This window comes from Calidris pugnax, unplaced genomic scaffold, assembly GCF_001431845.1.
Source record: "Calidris pugnax isolate Ruff unplaced genomic scaffold, ASM143184v1 scaffold173, whole genome shotgun sequence".
NCBI lineage: Eukaryota > Metazoa > Chordata > Aves > Charadriiformes > Scolopacidae > Calidris > Calidris pugnax.
Window position 1 is genome coordinate 705,749 of NW_015090917.1, and position 20,595 is coordinate 726,343.

General features: G+C 46.9%; 1 protein-coding gene across 1 annotated transcript in view; it reads right to left on the reverse strand.

The window, feature by feature from the left end:
- Positions 1 to 1,097: 1,097 nt before the first annotated feature.
- The window catches only part of PIAS4 (protein inhibitor of activated STAT 4), a 20,255-nt gene continuing 757 nt past the window's right edge, over positions 1,098 to 20,595 (reverse strand). Inside the window, exons 2-11 of the mRNA XM_014949667.1 lie at positions 19,862 to 19,886; positions 15,007 to 15,112; positions 12,918 to 12,959; positions 12,419 to 12,509; positions 11,612 to 11,740; positions 11,415 to 11,520; positions 7,888 to 7,961; positions 7,539 to 7,699; positions 3,503 to 3,633; positions 1,098 to 1,436 (exon numbers count right to left, since the gene is read on the reverse strand). Coding sequence (XP_014805153.1) covers positions 1,228 to 1,436; positions 3,503 to 3,633; positions 7,539 to 7,699; positions 7,888 to 7,961; positions 11,415 to 11,520; positions 11,612 to 11,740; positions 12,419 to 12,509; positions 12,918 to 12,959; positions 15,007 to 15,112; positions 19,862 to 19,886 — 1,074 coding nt within the window. The 3' untranslated portion in view covers positions 1,098 to 1,227. The remainder of the gene's footprint in view (positions 1,437 to 3,502; positions 3,634 to 7,538; positions 7,700 to 7,887; positions 7,962 to 11,414; positions 11,521 to 11,611; positions 11,741 to 12,418; positions 12,510 to 12,917; positions 12,960 to 15,006; positions 15,113 to 19,861; positions 19,887 to 20,595) is intronic.

Genomic DNA, 20,595 nt, shown 5'->3' on the forward strand with positions numbered 1-20,595 from the left:
CGCCCCGGACTCACACGTCCAGCAAAACCTTTAGATTAATTAAGGAATGGTTATTTAACAAGAGGATAAAAATGCACAGGGCTTTGGAGATGCAGGGGAGTCAGATGTCCTGGGGATGGGCAGGTGGACTCCACCCGGTCACACCGTCCCGGGGAAGGGCAGCTGGGACCAGCGAGCTGCGGGTCCCAACTAACTGGTTTAAGACACTTTTCCTTACTTCCGACTCCAGTTCAGGGTCAGGCTTTTGAGTGGGGTCGTTTTCCAACCAAGAAGCAGCTCAATGGTTTGTTTTTTTTGTTTCTTTTTTTTTTGGATTTTGTTTTTGCTTTTTTGTGTTTTTTTTGTTTTGTTTTTTCTCGCTTTTTTTTTTTCTCTCTCGTTTTAATGATTAATTTGGAATAGGAAAGTCAAAGGAGATCAGGGAGGAAGGGAGATGAGGTGGGAGAGGACGTTCTCCCCCCTCCTCCAGTTTAATAAGCACCAGAGTATTCAAGTCTGTCCATTCTGAGCCCCAGAGCTGCTTTCACAGTCAGCAGGCAGAAACTAAACCTTTCTCGTAAGAGCAGCGTCGTTTTGGTTGGGGTCCCTCGTCATCATCGTCTTCTTCCTCGTCCTCCTCCTCCTCTTCCTCCGACGATGAGCTGTCCAACGTTAGATAAAAAAAAAAAAAAAAAAAAAAAAAAAAGCAACATTTTTGCCACCAAGAGCATAGCAGTAGCTTCGGGTCTGGGGAGCAAAGTCTGGAAGGGAGAAGCATCTGTCACTGCCTCCCCCCCCCGGGGGCTCTGTCCCCAACACCCTGCCAACAAGTGCCGCCCGCAGCGCCGGGGCCGGGCCGCACAACCGGGTCGTGACTGAAAGAAACCTGAATTGGAGTTTACCGAGGTAGTTGGCTAAAAACTGAGATTCCCCCCACCTGGCATTTTCTCGAAGGCCCGAGCACCCCTCATTCCCCCCCTCCCCACCTCTTCCTTCCTCCTCCTTCCTCCTCCTCCTCCTCATGTGCCAGGTGTCCGGCTGTCCTGCAGGTCACTGTCACCGCCTCCAGAAATGGAGCCTTCACAAAGAAAAGGGAATGCGCAGCCCTTAATTTGGAATAGGAAAGTCAAAGGAGATCAGGGAGGAAGGGAGATGAGGTGGGAGAGGACGTTCTCCCCCCTCCTCCAGTTTAATAAGCACCAGAGTATTCAAGTCTGTCCATTCTGAGCCCCAGAGCTGCTTTCACAGTCAGCAGGCAGAAACTAAACCTTTCTCGTAAGAGCAGCGTCGTTTTGGTTGGGGTCCCTCGTCATCATCGTCTTCTTCCTCGTCCTCCTCCTCCTCTTCCTCCGACGATGAGCTGTCCAACGTTAGATCCACCACGTCGGCTGTGGCCTTGCCGTTCTCCCCGTTGTTGCCGTTGGGAGTGGGCAGGAGCCCGTTCACATCTGAGGAACCTGAGGGAGGTGGGGGAAGAGAGAGAGAGGATTAATTAAGACACTTCATGCCCACTTTAGGGGTCTCTCATGGCTGAGGTGCTCGGCAAAGGGGTGAATGAAACAAAGGCCATTCAAGAAGCCACCTCAAAAACCAACCCATTCACCAACGACCTGGATGAGGGGACAAAGTGCACTCCCAACCCGTTTACTGGTGCCACACAGTGGGTGACACACCAGAGGCTGTGCCACCATCCAGTGAGACCTGGACAGGGTGGAGAGTTGGGCAGAGAGGAACCTCATGAAGTTCACCAAGGGCAAGTGTAGGGTGCTGCACCTCGGGAGGAATAACCCCCTGCACCAGGACAGATTAAGGGGTTCATTTTTTTTTTGTTTTCTCTCACTTTTCTCTCTCTTTAAGTCTTCAAAAACACCAAGTTATTGCACTTCAAAAAATACAACGAGATTTTGTGTGGTTCGAGCCCTCCCCCGCCCTTTCCCCATGGCTTCTGCTCAACTAAAAACGAGTCACTACGCACAATTTTCTACGTTAAACTTTTTCGGGTTAGGGTTAAAAGATTCCCAAACGTGTCTCTTTACATGAGGTGTGGAGCTGCTGGAGCTCCCAGCTAGAACAGTGCGATTCCAACCCTACGGCTCCTTTAGGGGTCTCTCATGGCTGAGGTGCTCGGCAAAGGGGTGAATGAAACAAAGGCCTTTCAAGAAGCCACCTAAAAAACCAACCCATTCACCAACGAGCTGGATGAGGGGACAATGTGCACTCCCAACCCGTTTACTGGTGCCACACAGCTGGGAGGAGTGGGACAGACCAGAGGCTGTGCCACCATCCAGTGAGACCTGGACAGGGTGGAGAGTTGGGCAGAGAGGAACCTCATGAAGTTCAACAAGGGCAAGTGTAGGGTGCTGCACCTCGGGAGGAATAACCCCCTGCACCAGGACAGATTAAGGGGTTCACTTGATGGAGAGCAGCTCTGCAGAGAGGGACCTGGGAGTCCTTGGGGACAATAAGTTGCCCACGAGCCAGCAATGTGCCTTCTTGTGGCCAAGAAGGGAAATGGTCTTCTAGGGAGCATCAAGAAGAGCGTGGCCAGCAGGTGGAGGGGTCATCCTCCCCCTCTGCTCTGCCCCAGAGAGGCTGCATCTGGAGCACTGGGTCCAGTTCTGGGCTCCCCAGTTCAAGAAGGACAGGGGACTACTGGAGAGGGGACAGCGGAGGCTAACGAGGATGAGGAGGGACTGGAGGATCTCGCTGCTGAGGAAAGACTGAGAGCCCTGGGGCTGTTCAGCTGGAGAAGAGTAGACTGAGAGGGGATCTCATCAATGCTGAGCAAAAACTGAAGAGCAGGTGGCAAGAGGATGGGGCCAGACTCTTCTAGTGGTGCCCAGGGACAGGACAAGAGGTAATGGGCACAAACTGGAACATGGGAAATTCCATCTCAACATGAGGAAAAACTTCTTTCCTGTGAGGGTGGCAGAGACCTGGAAGAGGCTGCCCAGAGAGGTGGTGGAGTCTCCTCCTCTGGAGATATTCAAAACCTGCTTGGACATGATCCTGTCCAACCTACTCTGGTTGACCCTGCTCTGGCAGGGGGTTGAAGGAGATGACTCCAGAGTTCCCTTCCAACCCCAACCATTCCCTGATTCTGTGATGCCACAAACCTGAGGCTCTCTCCAGGGTCAGGACTTGCCACAGCACCCAAAGAACATCTGCCCGAGAACAGGGAATTGGCTTGGCCAAAGCAAGAAGCCACACAACTACGCTGCCAGCCTTGCCAGCACCACTGCCAGAGGGACTTGACCTCACGCAGGCTGTCCAACAGACAGCCCTTCTGTTCAAAATCCTCTTTTCCCTTAAAAAAAAATGTCCAGTGCTGTTCTCAGCTGGTCTTTCTGCTGACATTTCAGGGGTCGTCACAGAGATGCATCTACTCACAAACGTGTTCGATGCCATTCTGGTACTTCAAGGCATCACACAGCTTTTCCCAAGCCAGTTGGGGAACTCTACTTTTGCAATGCCTGTGCATTTACCACAGCAATTTAAAGTCTTTAGCCCCAGAGATACTCACCGAGAACTAATATGGGACACTGAGGGCTGCAGCTCCGCTCCTTCTCCGCCCTGATGGGACACCAGGAGCCATCCACCAGGAACTCGATTTCATCGGCATCTTCGCATTCTGTCAGGATCTTTGAGAGGAGCCTGGACAGGAGACAAGATGCCACCTATTAAGGTCAAGGCAATCAGCAGAACACATTTAGTAATGGGCCATCAACCTGGATCTTCACCTTAAAGAGCCCTAAAATTGAAAGAACTTTGGTGTTAGCTGGCTGCCAAACAGACAAGAGCTTGTTTTATTTCCCATAAAACAAGTACAGGTTCTGACAGTGCAAACGATCCCCGTCCTTCCTGACAACGCACCTAAACCATGAACTAACATTTTAATTACATGCAATTAGAAGACAGCCTTGCCTCTTCACCCAGTTTCCCAAGTCTGTGGAACCGCTTCCAGACAGACGTCTGATGCCCCATCTAGAGCTGTGTCAGGGTTGGTGCAGGTCCATCCACAGCAAGGCACAAGCCAAAGACAAAATACCCTGTGACATTAGGAAATCAGCAATCCAACAAGCAGCACTTCACTTCCTTCCTATTTTTCTTTCCCAAACCTTCCACAGCAGCCACCAAAACAATATACACAGCCTCCTGCAACAGAAAAACCCCACGTTCACCAGTGTGAATACACCCACAGTGCAGATACCTCGGTGTCAACCGTCCCTCATTGCAGAGACACCAGCCAGAGCCCTTAATCTGGCTCATTGTGCCTCAGAAATTGAGTATTTGCTTTATCCTGCTACATCCCACCGTTCGTCTGGGATGTTTATTTGGACACACAGTTGGAACCACTGTTCTGCAAGGCCTTACTTCTGGGATTGAGCATTTCCCTTGAGTACAAAGGAGAGCTAATAGCAAAAATCTTACAAGCTCCAGAAAACTATTCATGGCTCATTAACAGGAGAAAGTTTCTGCTTTCTCCCTGCTCACGTAGGAAATGTGTTTCCACAGACACACTCCTGTCATCCAGCAGAGCAACCACCAAGGCTGCAATTCCAAAAAAGCTGACAAGGCCCAGAGGATCTTAGACTCAACCAACCAGCTCCCTCCTCCGGAGCCTACGCCCCTTTTTTTGGCTAACAACATCCAGCTGTGACAGACAGGTCCCCTCCAGGGAGGTCTGAGCACCACCTTCATCCAACTGAACTGGCACCAAAAGCCACTCTTGGGCACCACAGAGCAGGGACGAAGAAATCCGTGGAGCCTTCATCAGTGATGATCTCCCCCTCCTCCTCATGTAGGAGGGACACTGCATTGCTGACCTGTGGAGGTTCCACGATCCAACCCCTTCAGTCTCAGCAGCCTCGTTAGAGATCTCAAAGGAACTGGATTTTCCTGTTGGTGTTGGCCAGAGGACAAAGCAAACAGGTTATCTGTGCCTAGGCTGCTTCCAGACCGTCTAAAAAAGCCACAAGTCCTGGATCAAATCAGTACCTACCAGTGCAGCAAAGCTCAGAACATGATCAGCCTGGCCCTGGGAATGTACCACCCAGGAGGAGACTCGTCTGCTCACTTCACTGCCTCGTGTGCCAAGGGAGCTGGATGCACCTGAACAATTTAGCTCTAAACTCTCCCTACTTTTGAGGGAATCTGCATTAGAGGCCAATTATACAAGCCGTAAGGGTGGAGATCGTTTTCCAGGAGCCAAGAACCATGCATCTTCCTCCACCAGTCCTCAGGGTTGCTCTCAGCTTGGCCAGCACCACTACAGATGTCAGTGGTCCCAGCCCATAAAACAGGCTCCTTGGATTTTGAGGACAACGAAGCTTCTTCTGGGGCTGTGGGTGGAAATTATCGTTCCCATTAATTCACTCGTTCCTTCCTTTACTCCTGGAAATAAGCCAGGCAATTTATTGCGCTCTTCTCTAGAGATAAACTCTGGAATTTGTATTTCTGGAGCTGACAAGCAGCAGCTCCAGCTTCCCGGTTTGCCTCAGGTGGCCCCTGCTGAGAGCCCAGCTCCTTCTTGCAGTTTGCATACAGGCTGCAACAAGGAAAGGGAGATCTCCTGGTTTTTAGAGTAATCCTCTTGGCACACAGCTGCGTTTTGAAGCGTCAAATCCTGTATAAAATCCATATTTTAAGTATCAAACCTCACTCAGACAAACAAGCATCACCTCCACTGCTGAACTGTAGCGCTCCAGCTCTCCCCACTTACGACGAGTCCTCCTTGGGAAAGAGACAGAGCAAACCAACTCTAGTCCAGATAGACAGGAAACACCATTCCCACATGGACTGAAAACCAAGTTCACTCTAAGTCTAAAGCAACCTTTCCCCAATTCATGGCCTAAGAACTCAGGGCTTAGGACATGCATTTCTTGCCTCACCCTTTTCCAAATGCTGTTTGGAATTTACTGGAATTCCCTCCCGTGCTTTTCCAGCACTACTCCAACCGTGCCACGTTCAAAATGAGATAGGAGAAAGAGAACATCCCTCGTGCAGAAGAGACAGGGGCTGCCTCGCTGGGATGTTGGGGATGCTGGTGGGGGTCTGTCCTTCTGACCCACTACGGGGGAGGCAGCAGCCCTAGGATGGCAACTGGACCTCATGACTCATGACCTGCTCTTCACAAACTCAGTCTAGAAGTGCTGTACCAAATGCTGGTTCCCTACCAGCATACTCCAGTTGCCTGACAAACACACTGGTGTCCCCTCCCACACCACAAGGGCTGGAGACCCCCAGCAGGGAACCCCCGGGCCCCCCGTTAGCACCCTAAGGTCCTGCTGCACAGGCTCAGCCTGCTAACAGGGATCAACCACCACTGGGTGTCCTCAGAGGAACCATGGTGGGAAGCCCAGGAGACCCACAAAACATCCAATCTGGAGGGTGTTTCCAAATCATTTTAATCCTGTTCCTCCAGTGGATTTGAACCTCCTGCTTTTTTCCCCTATAGGCATGCAAAACACAGAAGGAGTTCCTACTGAGGCATCTTTCCCATCCCTGACACCAACATATTACAACGGCCACAGGAATTGTACTGGGATTGGAAGGACACGGAGCTGTTGAAGTGGGGCCAGAGGAGCCACGGAGATGCTGGGAGGGCTGGAGCCCCTCTGCTGGGAGGGGGGGCTGAGAGAGTTGGGGGGGTTCAGCCTGGAGAAGAGAAGGCTCCAGGGAGACCTTAGAGCCCCTTCCAGTCCCTCAAGGGGCTCCAGGAAAGCTGGGGAGGGACTCTGGCTGAGGGAGGGGAGCCCTAGGAGGAGGGGGAAGGGTTGGACCCTGCAAGAGGGGAGATGGAGCTGAGCTGTGGGGAAGAACTTGTTTGGTGTGAGGGTGGGGAGAGCCTGGCCCAGGTTGCCCAGAGAAGCTGTGGCTGCCCCATCCCTGGAGGGGTTCAAGGGCAGGTTGGAGGGGGCTTGGAGCAACGTGGTGTGGTGGGAGGTGTCCCTGCCCAGGGCAGGGGGTGGCACTGGGGGGGCTTTAAGGTCCCTTCCAACCCAAACCAGTCTGTGATTCTACAGAACAGTCACACAGACTGTACAAAAACTCTTTCCATATACTGCTTGGGGGGTATATGTTGCATGATGTTGGGTTTAACAGCTGGCAGAGAAGATCCCCCAGTCACATTTAAAGCATACCAAGAATTGCTTGTGAGCTGATGAGGACTTCACCGACAAGAAAACAGGAAGATGTTGCCTATCAAAAATCACCTTATCGGGTGCATACAAAGTGGTTTATTCCCCGCAGCACGATACCGGTCAAACGAGGCAGCTGGTTGTGCAGGTTCATCAGCCTGATGAAAAGAGTGAGGCAGTAAATGCTTGATTCCAAACCACTTGAGTGTAATCCAAAAAAAAAATTAAGAAGGGCAGACAAACAATCAAGCCTTGCTCTAACACACCAAGACAATTAAGTCAGAATATTATGCAGCAGCAGAGTAAGCTTCTGACTTTGTTTCGAGGCAAACTTCCATCAGATGCAGAGACCAAAGGACAAGAGGCTGCACCCAGCGGAGAAAAGAAAGGAGTTGAGGATGGAGAGGTCCATGTACTCACCCATCGATTATTAGCTGGTCGTAGGGAGCTGGTTTGTCACATACAGGGCACATCCATGTGGGCTTTTTCTCATTCATCTGTAGGTAGAAGACTGCATCAAAGCACTGCAGGTGTGCACAGGTTTCCGCCCGGCACGGGACAGACAGTCGCATCTTCACAAGCTGTTGAACCAAAGAGCAGAAGATCAGCTGATAAAACCCACCCAAGCAACCACCAGGCAGTTCTAAGCAAAAAAAAAAAGGTTCGTTAGCTTTCCTAAGCAAAAAGGTTGGTTAGCTTGCAAAGCTGGGCTGGCAGCAGAATAGGGTTTCTTGACAAAACCAGACTAAAACATATCGCAAAGACTTACCGGACAGATAAGAGAGACACGAACCCCTGTAGTGGCAATTTCACTGTCAGGATCCAAGCGTAGCTTTTCTTTTACTGCAGTAAGAGTAGAGAGCACAGAATTTAACAGATGCAAACTTACAACTTTGGAAACAACGTGTAGGCACAGGTCAAGCAGCTCACCCACAGCCCGTGGCTGCATATGGGTCATTTTCCCCACTGGTGACAATCTCTGCCAGTCAGGGACAGAGGACACCAGAGGCAGAAAGCTGTTGGATTGGACCAGGCATGGCCAACCTGCAGAACTCAGTGGAGACCTTCTGCTGCATGCCCAACCTGCAGAACTCAGTGGAGACCTTCTGCATGAGGAGGCAGCTCATGGTCTACAGCCCAGCTGGAGTATTTATTGGCTGAGGAAGCCCACATTTTCTTACAGATCCCCCTCTCCCAATGACCCAGGTCTCCCAGACAAACAGCATGTGCTGGTTCTCATCCTGGCAGAGCAAACAAAGGAGACTGAGTGGACTTCATTGTTGGGATGAGGACAACCAGCTGCATGTTATCTTCTAGCTATGACATTAATACTCTCTTAGCAACACTTCCACCTCTTATTTACAAACCACAGGCTGGGCAGCTGGGGTACATAGAGGAAATCACGCTGCTGACCAGCTTTTTCATGTTAATATTACACCAAGGCTGGTGTAATATTACTGACTGGGTGTTAACTTTGTCTGCCTTTGAGGGAACTGAGACACCTGGACTTCCCACAGGGAGGGAAAGAGTGGCCAGAGAGAGCTCCAGCACGTGGCAAGACTTCTGGAATGCAGTCAATTTAGGCTTATCCGGTCAACTGGCATAACCGTGATGGATTTCATTCCTTTCTGAGACCAGTGGCAAGAGGACAAGGTCAACCACCTCCCCCCACCCCTTGAAATTCAGAGAAAGTCTCCCCAGAAGTGAGCAAACAGGGGATACCCTCAAACAGACAGGAAAACACATTCTATCAAATAAACAAGACTCCTCTCAGAGCCACTGGGCTGTAACTCTGCAGCTTCTACGCCGGCCAGCTCATTTATTCCAGCACCCTTTCCCAGGAACCCCAACCAGACCCAGAGGTTTCCAGGCAGAGAGCTCAAAGAGCAGGACAGCCAGGCACAAAGAGTCACCAGCAGCAATCCAGCGTGGAGTTGGAAAGAATCAAGCATTAGGAAATGAGGTAGAAAATCCTGCCCCCGCTGCTGCATCCTGAAAGGAAAACCCAGAGGAGCTGCAGACAAATCAAAAAGAGCAGCGGATGCACAGGTCCCACACGTGTAGGTCCCACATCAAGGTGTGGAATCAGCATAGAAAATTAGCTTGAAAGTACTGCACAAGTCCTACAGAGTAGCTGTTGCTTATCACTGCTGCCTGAAAAGTCCTTTGACACTTCCATCACCATTTTTCTTTGGAGCAAGTCAACCATTTATTTTGACCTTTTGGGATCATAACAAGACGTCTCCAGACAACGAGGCTACACGCCGTTTTGCAACACACAGCTCTAATTAGAGAGTGACTTCTCAGATGTGAAATTCCCACGAGAGTGTTGTTGGGGTTGTTTTCTTCACATCAGGAGACTTTTCATCCAAGCTTAATTTTTCGTAAAAGTTCTTTATAAGAGCATTCTCCGTGCATCAATTACTATAATTCACAGGAAGGAGAAATGGGTATTTTCTAGGAGCTCCTGATTAGAATCAAGCTGTCTTAAGATGGCTTTTGGATCCACGGCTGTGTGTGTAAGCATCTCGGTTTTCAGACAAGTTTCCTATACTCAAGTCAAGAGAAGCATATGCAAAGGAAGATGAGTCAGCCCCAAAATGCGACCAGAGAGTAGGTTCAGTGAGCACTGAGGGATATTGCCACAAATGTTGACACAGAACCATTTGCAGCACAGACCAGAGCTACAAAAGCCAAGTTTACAAGCTGCTGGTGCGTGCCAGGTTCAGACATCCAACCAACCCCCAAGCAATAACAGGCCAAAGCAACTGAAACAAGAAAAAGTTCCTATTTGGTTAAATTTAAGGCCACTAAATGTAACTCGTCTCCGTCCCGAAGTCCAGCCAAAGCTGTTAGTTATCTAAGTTGGTAGAACCACGGGCATGTGTTTGTTATGGAGTGGAAAATGCAAGAAAGCTGCTTTCAGAACTGCCCAAACCATGACAAGAACCTCTGCCTGCAACTCCTGGCTCGAGAGGCCACCCTACAAGTGCTCACTTTGAAGGGAACAGCACCTACTGCTGAGCCAGGTTTCAAGAGGTGTGAAGGGGCTGAGAAGAATGAGAGGGTCCTCTGCAGTTTAGGACAACTCAAGGGCACTCTCTGCTCAATTCATTTCAGGTTCTGGTGAACGTCAAAAAAGCAGCACAACCAGCGCCTTGGGCTTCGGAAAATGGTGGCTATTTAACAAAGGGAAATTGTAATTTTTAATGTCAATAGGTAAGTGCTGGCTGTGAGAGTGGTCCAATATGATCAAGACTGCCATGGACATTATCTGGTGTGCACACAGCTACAGGAAACATTCAGCATCTGCTGCAGAAACACTGCACTTAAGATGAAGATGCAAAGCTTGGCTGAAGCAGCAGCGTGTCCCACAACGTGCACTAGGCATCTGAAGACTGGACATGCCTGAAATCATCACCTCCCTTCTGAACTACCACCTGCCTTCAAGATTATGCTTCTTATACTTGTAAGAATTGTCCATGATCTCAGGAGTGTGTTTTAAAGATCATCACGATCCACGGCGTTAGGCCTCCCATGCAGAAATAAATAGTAAGAATGCTCTCTCCAGGAACATTAAGTAACTGAAAATCCTCCAGGCTCTCAGGAGCTGCAAGTCAGATTCTACCTTGGAAAGGTCATTTCCCCTCATTTTCAATAATGTTTTGCATTTGCCTCATACCACGATGATTTACCTGAGCAGTCTAGGATAAGCATCTCTCGGGATCATCTCTTCTCTGAAGCTCTCACCGCATATGAAAGTGCTGGTGGTGAAATCCCACTGCCAGCCCCCAGGATTCCTGGGGAGGGGGGAGTTGGGGCAGCAGGACATTTTCACCAGGATCACTTGCTTCAGAAACCTCGTTTGGAAATCATAGAATCATCATCACTTGCTTCAGAAACCTCGTTTGGAAATAGAGCGGGTGAAGGCCGAGGTGCTGCCGGTAACGTTCGTCAGCTCATAATTACTCAGGTGAAGGCATGAAGCCACACATGCCACCACGACAGCAGCCCTCAGCGGCACGATACGACCTGGGGGACAAATTCTAAATCCACCTAAAGCTGTGCAGAGCTTCTGCAGAGCCAAGAGAAAGGCATGCTGCAGAAGTGCTGCACGTGCACACAGGTTACAGGGCGGGGGGCAACTTCCCACGACTGATATAACAGCTTAGCAAGTCTGCTCACATTAAAAAAAAAGTGTTTTGATACAACTGGAGGAAAGAAATTGTATGAAACTTGGCAGGTGGGCACACAGCAGATCTCCCCGCGCCACCTGGGATGCAGCCAAGTACTCACCAAGTGCTTTGCAAAGTTCGGGATGTTTGACCCCGATGGTTTTCAACCTCTGGAGCAGCTCTGCCGAGGTCATCTGCCTCACCAAGTACAGCCCCACGGAATAGCTCTAGGGAGAGAAGGAAGGGAAGGAAGGAAGGAATGAGTGAGGCTGCTCGTTTGGGCTCGTTTGCGTGGTTCTGTGCGATTTTGGCACGTACCTTCCCATAATTCCCCCAGGTAACGGTGATGCGATTGGTCGCTGCAGACAAGTACATGAAATGGGTGAGGTTGATGGGACGACAGGGCCTTTTAGGTTCCACTCCAGGTTTGTTTGATGGATAGTAGCCCTAAGGCAGAAAGATTAAATATATACATATCTTTTTTTTTTTTTTTTTTTTTTTTTTTACTGAAGATGCATCTAAGTATCTCAAGGGCGGGCTGAGGAAAGAGGGAACCAGACTCTTTTCAGCAGTTCCCAGTGAGAGGACAAGGGGCAATGGGCACAAGTTGGAACATAAAGGCCTCCACTTGAATATGAGGAAAAACTTCTTCACAGTGAGGGTGGCAGAGCCCTGGAACAGGCTGCCCAGGGAGGGTGTGGAGTCCCCTTCTCTGGAGATTTTCAAGAACCTCCTCGATGCCGTCCTGAGTAACATGCTCTGACAAGCTCTGGGTGGTCCTGCTCTAGCAGGGGAGTTGGACTAGATGATCTCTATGGTCCCTTCCAACTCTAAAAATTCAGTGAAATTCAGTGAAGTAGGTACATCTACTCATCAGCTGTGCTAAATTCTACTCACCCCCAGTTTTCAAGGAGGGGAGTAGAAGGGAGGTGAACAGTCAGACCAAGTGCAAAGTCTTTTCGCAAGAACGGTTTATTACCAACACAACTAATCCTTTAGAAAATTAGCTTAAAACTAAGCAGTGCACTTTTATACCCTGGCTTCTTGTCTGCATTCATCAGGAAAATAATTTTCTTCTAAATTACACAAGTTGCAATGTCACACCTCCCGGCTGAGCCGACTTACCGGCACGGAGCAGTAATTATGATTCACTTTCACCGCGATGTTCGGAGGGTACTGATCCTCCTGAGGAGAACTAGTGTCTGTGTAACAGATTCTGTAAAGAAATGAAATTTATCTCAGTATCTCCATGACATTTGCATGCTCAAAGCTCTCCGTGCATCACCAGCAATGAGAAACCAACCACCACCACACCAACCCGTGCTCCCTCCTCTGGCCAAAGCCAAGCCAATTCCACCCAGAATTTCCAGATTGGATGCAGGCTCCGTACCTGGCCAGCAAAATCCAACACATTTTCCTACTGCAGCACTAATCAAGCAGTACGTGTAGGGAGAGGTTAGAAAGTAGAGTTTAAGCTGCTTGCATGAGGCATGTGAACAAAAAATTGACTCTGAGTTATCTCTGTAGCTCTGAAAACCACTCTGAAAATTAATATATTTAGTAGTATATTCCCTCCTCCCTTGTTCTGCACCTGATATTAAGTCAAGCCCATGCCCAAACATACCTTAGCACAACCTGAACCGATTTCACACCAGGTTGCAACTCCCTAGTAAATGAAAGAAGAAAGAGAAACTTCAGATTAATTATGTAAAAAACAACAACCACCACCATCCCCAAAACCCAAATCCTCACAACCCAAAAAAACCCCCAGAAGAACAAAAATCAGCTGTCACTTTTGCCAGACTCAAGAATTTTAATTCTTGTTTTATAGATCTTTAAAGAATTACTTTACAGAATTTTATTTCAATTGTACAACTCCCCCTGCAAATATTGGTGGTCCTGTGTTTTTGATTTTTTTTCTCCCCTAATGCACCATCCTACAGCCTTTCTCTGGGTTTTCAAATCTAGAAGGGTGTTGGGGTGAAAGCTATCAATTTGCCTGGCATCCTTTTCCTGATTTGTAAGCACTTCAAAAACTAGGTTTTAAGGTCAGGTCTACCTGGCAGTCTTCTTTCAAGACTCTCTTTGTTCAATTATTCAGCAAAAGCTGTTCATGCAAACCAAGGAATCAAGTATTATGGCACCAGCAGAACAACTGTTAATATTGCCAACTGCAGGAGTGCTATTCGTAACAGGATTTCAACTGATATCAGGAAAGCAACAGATCTCACAACAAGGGTATTTTATTAGGAGTCTTTATACTCAGTGCAAAACATACTCTAATTTCTGCACAGGATGCACCAGGTAAAGCGGTGCAAAACATGCTCTAATTTCTGCACAGGATGCACCAGGTAATACCCCAAAATTAGTCTGGATTTGCCTCTGAAAGCATTTCATGTTGCAATTCAGTGTTTTAGTATAAATGGTTTGATTTTGCGGATGGAAGGAATGGATCCTCAGTTCAGCTGACAGACAGGAGCTGATGTGGCAGTTTGAGATGGGGGGGACACACCTGGGTAGCACCCACAGGCAGAGGAAGAAGCTGGACCTGCTGTGAGTGCCCATTCTAGACCTTCACTGAAACCCCTGCTATGAAATATTTACAGTGTGTTATTGACAGGGCAAATTTTCTCCCAAATCTGAATATGTGGAGAAAAGAGCATCAAGAATCAGCTACAGCCACGTGTAGTCTTTTATCACCCTTAAAGACTTCTGTGGTCTATCATTTCCTCTCTGTTAAGTGCAGTGGAAGAAGCTGGACCTGCTGTGAGTGCCCATTCTAGACCTTCACTGAAACCCCTGCTATGAAATATTTACAGTGTGTTATTGACAGGGCAAATTTTCTCCCAAATCTGAATATGTGGAGAAAAGAGCATCAAGAATCAGCTACAGCCACGTGTAGTCTTTTATCACCCTTAAAGACTTCTGTGGTCTATCATTTCCTCTCTGTTAAGTCTTCAGACAGGTTCCCCTGCCCTGCTTCTGTTGACCTACTGGGATCACAACAGTAATCAAGCATTGGCTATTCCAGAAATATCCTTTTTCTCCAACTCTACGCTAACAGTACGGTTTTACACCGTGAAGAGAAATATTTAAAGGTTTTACGCTTAGTTTTGGAGGGCCTCTTTTGCATCATTGTCCTTTCAGAGCAGCAAGGCCCAAGGGAGCAGGTCAAGGAAAGAGGAAGCCTTCCTGCCTGCACTGACATCACCCGAGCGTTTCATTGTGTGAATCAAAAGTTGCATCAAGACAGAGGTCAGGGTAAATCCTAATCGGTGCAAGATGTTTTCTTAGGCAGTTACTATAGCATCCTTTCCAGCAAGGAAGCTTTCTTTCAGATGCAAACAGCATTACATGTTTAGCTATTGAACTTTTGATGCAAAGGAGAAAAAAAAAAAAAAGTGCAAATATTCACAGCACAAGCTCAACGGAGAATTTAGGTCATCAACAATTTCATGTGGCTTCTCCTGCCCAAAGGTACTACTCAAAGGCAAGATTAGAGAAGCAAAAGTGAAACTTAGGGACTTAGATGTGTAAAATTGTACCTCCCACCTCCCCCAAAGCTATTTGCTTTACATAAGAAGTAGCCTGTCTGCTTATGGCCTCAAACAAACTGCGTTTCCTTGCAGAGAACAAAAGCTTCCACAGAGAGGGAACACAGAGGAATTCTACAGCTACATTTTCTTCAACTGTTAATACACAAAGAGACGTACTTGGAATTTCTGATCAACTCCACTTGTCTTGGTGTTAACGCAAAAATGCACGGACTTTCCTGAAGCTTCTCGTTACTCTGTGGAACTGAAGAGGAAAAAAAACAGACTGTACATCAAACCAATAATAACTGGCTCTTCTCACATTGCTAAGCACAAGGTGATTTTTTTGATGTTCGAGCTGTGTTTACTTCTAAATCTTGTTTTCTCCCATACAGCTGCACAACAATTCCAATCATCGTGCATTTTGGTAAATCTACCCTTGATTACAGCTTTGCTCATTTAAGGCTTGCCTGTTTTGCTATTTAGCAAGCTGATAGTACACAGTGGATTTGGACGTGGTTTTTATTTATTTATTTTTCCTCCCCTCAAATAATCAATGAGCCAACAATCACGTGTTCCTGTAAAAACAAACCATAAGTGGCGTCACATTGTGGAGACTGGAACTCAAAGAAGCATAAGCAGAGACCTAGGCATGACATGAAAGCATGAAACCATCAGAGTGATTCTAGAAAAGAAAGGAAACAACACCGCAGAGATCAGCTTCGATAATAAAAAAGCATCACAAAAAAAACAGCTGTAAGAGACAAAACATGACTTACAAACACATGACCTTGAGGGTGCATTTATAGGCAGGGTGTTAACAGCACTTGGCTTTCAGAAACACTTTAATGAGAACCCAGCATTAATTGGCCTTTTATCCATCCACAATTTTAAGATCAAATGCATTTAACGTGGCTAAAATTAAGCTTGAGATGTAGAAAACTTATGGCATGACTTCCGCTTAGTACCTTTTATTAAACTCAAACATGCTAAATTTTATTGTCAGGACACATTTCCAACTGAAGTCAAGGCCCTCAGCTGGTGAAAGTCACAGGATAAACACAAAGAACAGGAAGCGATAAAACAGGTTTTATTTTTTTCTTTTTAGCAAGAATTGGATTTTTTTTTTTCTTTGCAGCACTAGTTTATTCAAAGCCAAGATACCGGGATCTGAAATGTAGAAAAGTGTTCTTTACTGTCTACAAATAAAAGGAGGTGAAGAAGGATAAAACCTCAGCAACTCTAAGATTTGGAAGACACAGCAAAAAACATGATTCACCAACTATGGATATTTCCCTTTCGGGATTCAGCTTTAAAAATGCAAAAAGTGCTTTTGGGGAAAAAAAAATATAAAAAATTAACGTATCTTTATGGACTTTTAATTCTAGTTTCCCTCCAAACATCTCTAGACCGAAACAACCATTGAGAAGTAAAGCGTTTCATAAGGACTATTATTGGAGAAAGTGATGAATGAATGGTAAGAACAACAACAAATAATTTATTGTTATTGCTTAAATAACTGTCTAGAGACACACTGTCCTCCTGATTGTTGACCTACACGAAGACAAAGCAAACCCCATTAGGAAAACTGCGAAGTTATTCCTGTTTTATTTTGCTTTCATATCAGCTCACCCTTCTTCTATAAAAAAAAAAAAAAAAACTACTTAGTTACAAATCTCCTCTTTGTGCCTGAAGTAAGAGAAATGAGCAGCAGCAGCACATGTTCCCTGTTTTATTTCTTGTTGTGAAAGACCCTTCTCCAGGCAAGAATGGAGGGGTGCCGCTAAACGGCACCGACAGAAAGCTGCTGGAGGGTCACACAAAGCACCCAGTGGTACCTGGGCAAAAAAATAAAGAGCTGAAGGGAAAACAAAAATCAAATAGATACAGACTCAGGATGTGTCCACATACACCCCAAGGGGTGCCACTAAACGGTGCCGACAGAAAGCTGCTGGAGGGTCACACAAAGCACCCAGTGGTACCTGGGCAAAAAAATAAAGAGCTGAAGGGAAAACAAAAATCAAATAGATACAGACTCAGGATGTGTCCACACACACCCTGTTGCCAACAGCAATCAGAACAGGGTGCTTCAGAGAAAAGTGCAAGAGAGGAATTATTCCCCAACAGATTAGGAAAAAAAAACCTCCCTGAGACAGATCTGTGTAAAACCCCAATTCTCCAATAACTCCAGGACATACCTAATCAGCTACTCAGCTCTTTGCTGAGCAATATTACAGTTTTTTAAAGGTAAATATTTTAAGATAACTGAGTTTCATCCTTTCTCCAGGACAGACACCTCTGCACACAACTCGGCTCCTTGACTTGTGAAACGGCTGCTTGGATCGATTTATTTTAACAGTTGACAACAGCAGGAAATCAATTTTAAAGACTGAGCTCCATCAGCAATCCTCCGAATGAGTCAAGACATAAAACTTCCAAAACCCAAAAGGACTTGGCAAACGAGATTCAAGAATCTAGCCCAAAGTGATTGCCATGGATTCCCATTCTGAGCAGTTCCCAATCCGGCAGATTGGACTATACCAAGGAAAATAAGAACTACATAGATTTTAGGGTTTCCTTGCCACAAGGGTCGTTATATTTGGTTTTGTTTGGGTTTTCTTTAGAATCATAGAATCAATCATAGAATGGTTTGGGTTGGAAGGGACCTCAAAGATCATCTAGTTCAAACCCCCCTGCCGTGGGCAGGGACACCTCCCACTAGAGCAGGTTGCTCAAGGCCACAATTTAAAAATTTAACATTTTCTTACTATTATCCTTTTTGGTCAAACTGGCGAAAGGCATTATATTCCCCCAGGAAAGAGAGACCATACTGTGATCACTGAAGATGGAGATCCCAAAGGCTGGAGACCCCAGAGGCAGCTTAGCTGGAGATGTGCTGCTGGCCAGAGGCTTCTGTAGGGCTGAGGAGCTGGTGGTGAGTGCCCATTCACACCCCTGCACCTCCAGAACAGCCCACCTCAGGGCATGATACAATATTTAGGTGGTTTTTCTTTCTTCTCCTTGGCTATTAGAACTTCTCTGACCAGACTGAAGGTCATTTGTGTTCACACAAGGGCTGGGGAGACAGGGCAAGCTGGCTGGGTGACACCTTTTACTTTTATAAGCTGTGGAAGCCCTCATTTTAACGCACAGCACAGTTTGTTTAGGTGGATATAGCAACAGTTTGAGCACGTGTCTCTTTTCTCAAGTCACAGGCGACAGGACAAGAGGAAATGGCCTCAAGTTACGCCAGGGGAGGTTCAGGCTGGATATTAGGAAAAATTTTTTCCCAGAAAGGGTTCTCAGCCATTGGAATGGGCTGCCCAGGGAGGTGGTTGAGGCCCCATCCCTGGAGGTGTTCAAAAGCCGGGTTGATGTAGTGCTGGGAGGTCTGGTTTAGTGATGATGCTCCTTGTTTGTTGTGTGGGTGTCTATTTTTGTCAGTGAGGTTGACGGTTGGACAAGATGATCTTTAAGGTCCCTTCCAACCTGGAAGATTCTGTGAGATTGCCCAGCAGCCTTTGCTCTGCATGCAGGGGAAGGCTGTTGCCTTTGCCACAAAACTGGTGGCCCCGTTTAGAGAGACTGGAGTCCAGCTTTTGGAGGAGGGGGTTGGAGCAGCAGCTTCGCTGCTCCCACATGGCAGAAGAGCAACACCACCCCAGCGGGGCAGGTATTATCAAAGGGAGAAAACCAAACAAATCCTGTTTACGTTGAGAGCAGCAGGACCTCCCAGCCTACATGGCTTTCTCCTCCTACTGCTGCACCACAAGATCTCCTTTGGCGTGTCTCCAGGAGAAGACCAGAAGCCTCAGCACCGACAGCAAGTACAGGCTGTCACAGCAAACAGCCCAAACAACAACAAAACTCATTCAGAATTCCTTACAGCACACCATTACTGTCAAAAACTGTATTCACACTGCTTTTGCCCCAAAAGGTGCCAGAGGATAAGAACGCTTATCAGCAAGGTGCTCAGAAACCACAGCGCTCCCATAAATAGCTGGCTTGTCAGCTACTTAAAATACAAGGCAGGAAAGATATTAGTATTCATTCCCTCTAAAAAGGTATCTGATCAATCTTAATTTCAAGCCTTATCTACCCAAGAGAATTACGGCGATTTCAGTAAATTAGAAGAATTCTTTCATGTTGACATCCTTAGACCAGAAAGCTGTGGCAGAAGCTGTTGTCATGTAGATAACTCAGATGTTAAACTCAATACTTAAATTGACTGCAATTGTGTGTGCAGGTACCAAATATGAAATATTAGCTGCTCTGCAATGGACCCAATCTATCTGCTTTTAGCTGAAGCCACCTCTGCCTACAAGTCTATAATTTGATAGTTCTTCAGGGAATCTGCTTGTCTAGAGACCAAATTAGGCATCGCCCACCTCACCTTTGACCTTTGGCAATCATCTCAAAGAGGCAAGAGAGCCTTTTCATTAATAAAGATGCTGCCAACTGAAGTCTGGAACATATAAATTAAGCTTCCCCTACTCCCACCATGGCTATATGCTTAAAATCCCTCTTTTGTAGCCTAGGGAAATGGAGGACTATAATGGCAGCCTGTCTCTAAATGGATCTGAGGTCTTAAATCTCTTTCAGTACTTCCACATGATGAGCTTCTGAGGTTGGCAAGGAGCTCATGCTTGGTTCAATGACAGAATGGGAAGCCTGGGCAACAAAGCACAAACTGATGCAGCTTCCATATGGAAAACCACTCCATTTTCCTCAGAGTGCTTTGTTTTAGCGTCCTTCCACACTAAGCAGAGCCCCATATAAGTGTAACTTCTAACCTCAGAAGTTATTCCACGACCTGGCTGTTCCAGGTAGCAACAGGGAACAGCTGATATCCATGGAGTGTTGAAATAACCCCAGTTTTTACAGAGAAACAAATGCTCCTTAATTCCTTCTGCCTACGCCAACGGGAATTATAGTTGCAGGTCACCAGGTTGGGAAAATAAAACAAGTGTCTCGAAGATGTCGTTAGGTTCTGCACAGCTGAGAGGAACCATGAAGGCTGAACATCTGCTCATACCCAGCAACTCGCCACCAATCCCCCGCTGTTGAGCGGAAAACACTCACCAAAAGGAAAAATTAGTCAAATCTGCTTTAGAGAACAAGCTGACCCGAGGGAGGCGTCAGCTAACAGAGATACTAAATTTAATGAGACCTCGGTTCTGATCTGATGTAGGAAATTTAATGTCAACTTTTAACAAAATCTGTTAATCAAAGTATATGCAGGCTCTTCTCCTCTCTCTGGATGTTTCCACTGCTTGGAAATGTGTTTTCCTTCAAAAGACTACATTTGCCTTCCTAATTAACAAATGCCACCCCACATTTGAGACTGAACTAAGCCGTTCCCCAAACAACATTTCAAATATTTTACCTTGACACTGGCAGTCACCCCTCTGCTGCTTTAATGGTCACAGTATCAAGATATTTAACATTTCCAAATGAAAATGAAAATTACATAAAGTCTGATGAATTAGTCCTTTTTTTCCCATCACTTTTACAACACTTAAACCTGTTTCACTTTTCTCTCCCAGATCGAGTCCATCACGTAGGTAGCCAGCAGGTCAAGGGAAGTCATTCTCCCCACCGTCACTTTTATGACACTTAAACCCGTTTCACTTTTCTCTCCCAGACCGAGTCCATCACGTAAGTAGCCAGCAGGTCAAGGGAGGTCATTCTCCCCCTCTGCTCTGCACTGGTGAGGCCACAACTAGAGTACTGCGTCCAGTTCTGGGCTCCCCAGTTCAAGAGGGATAG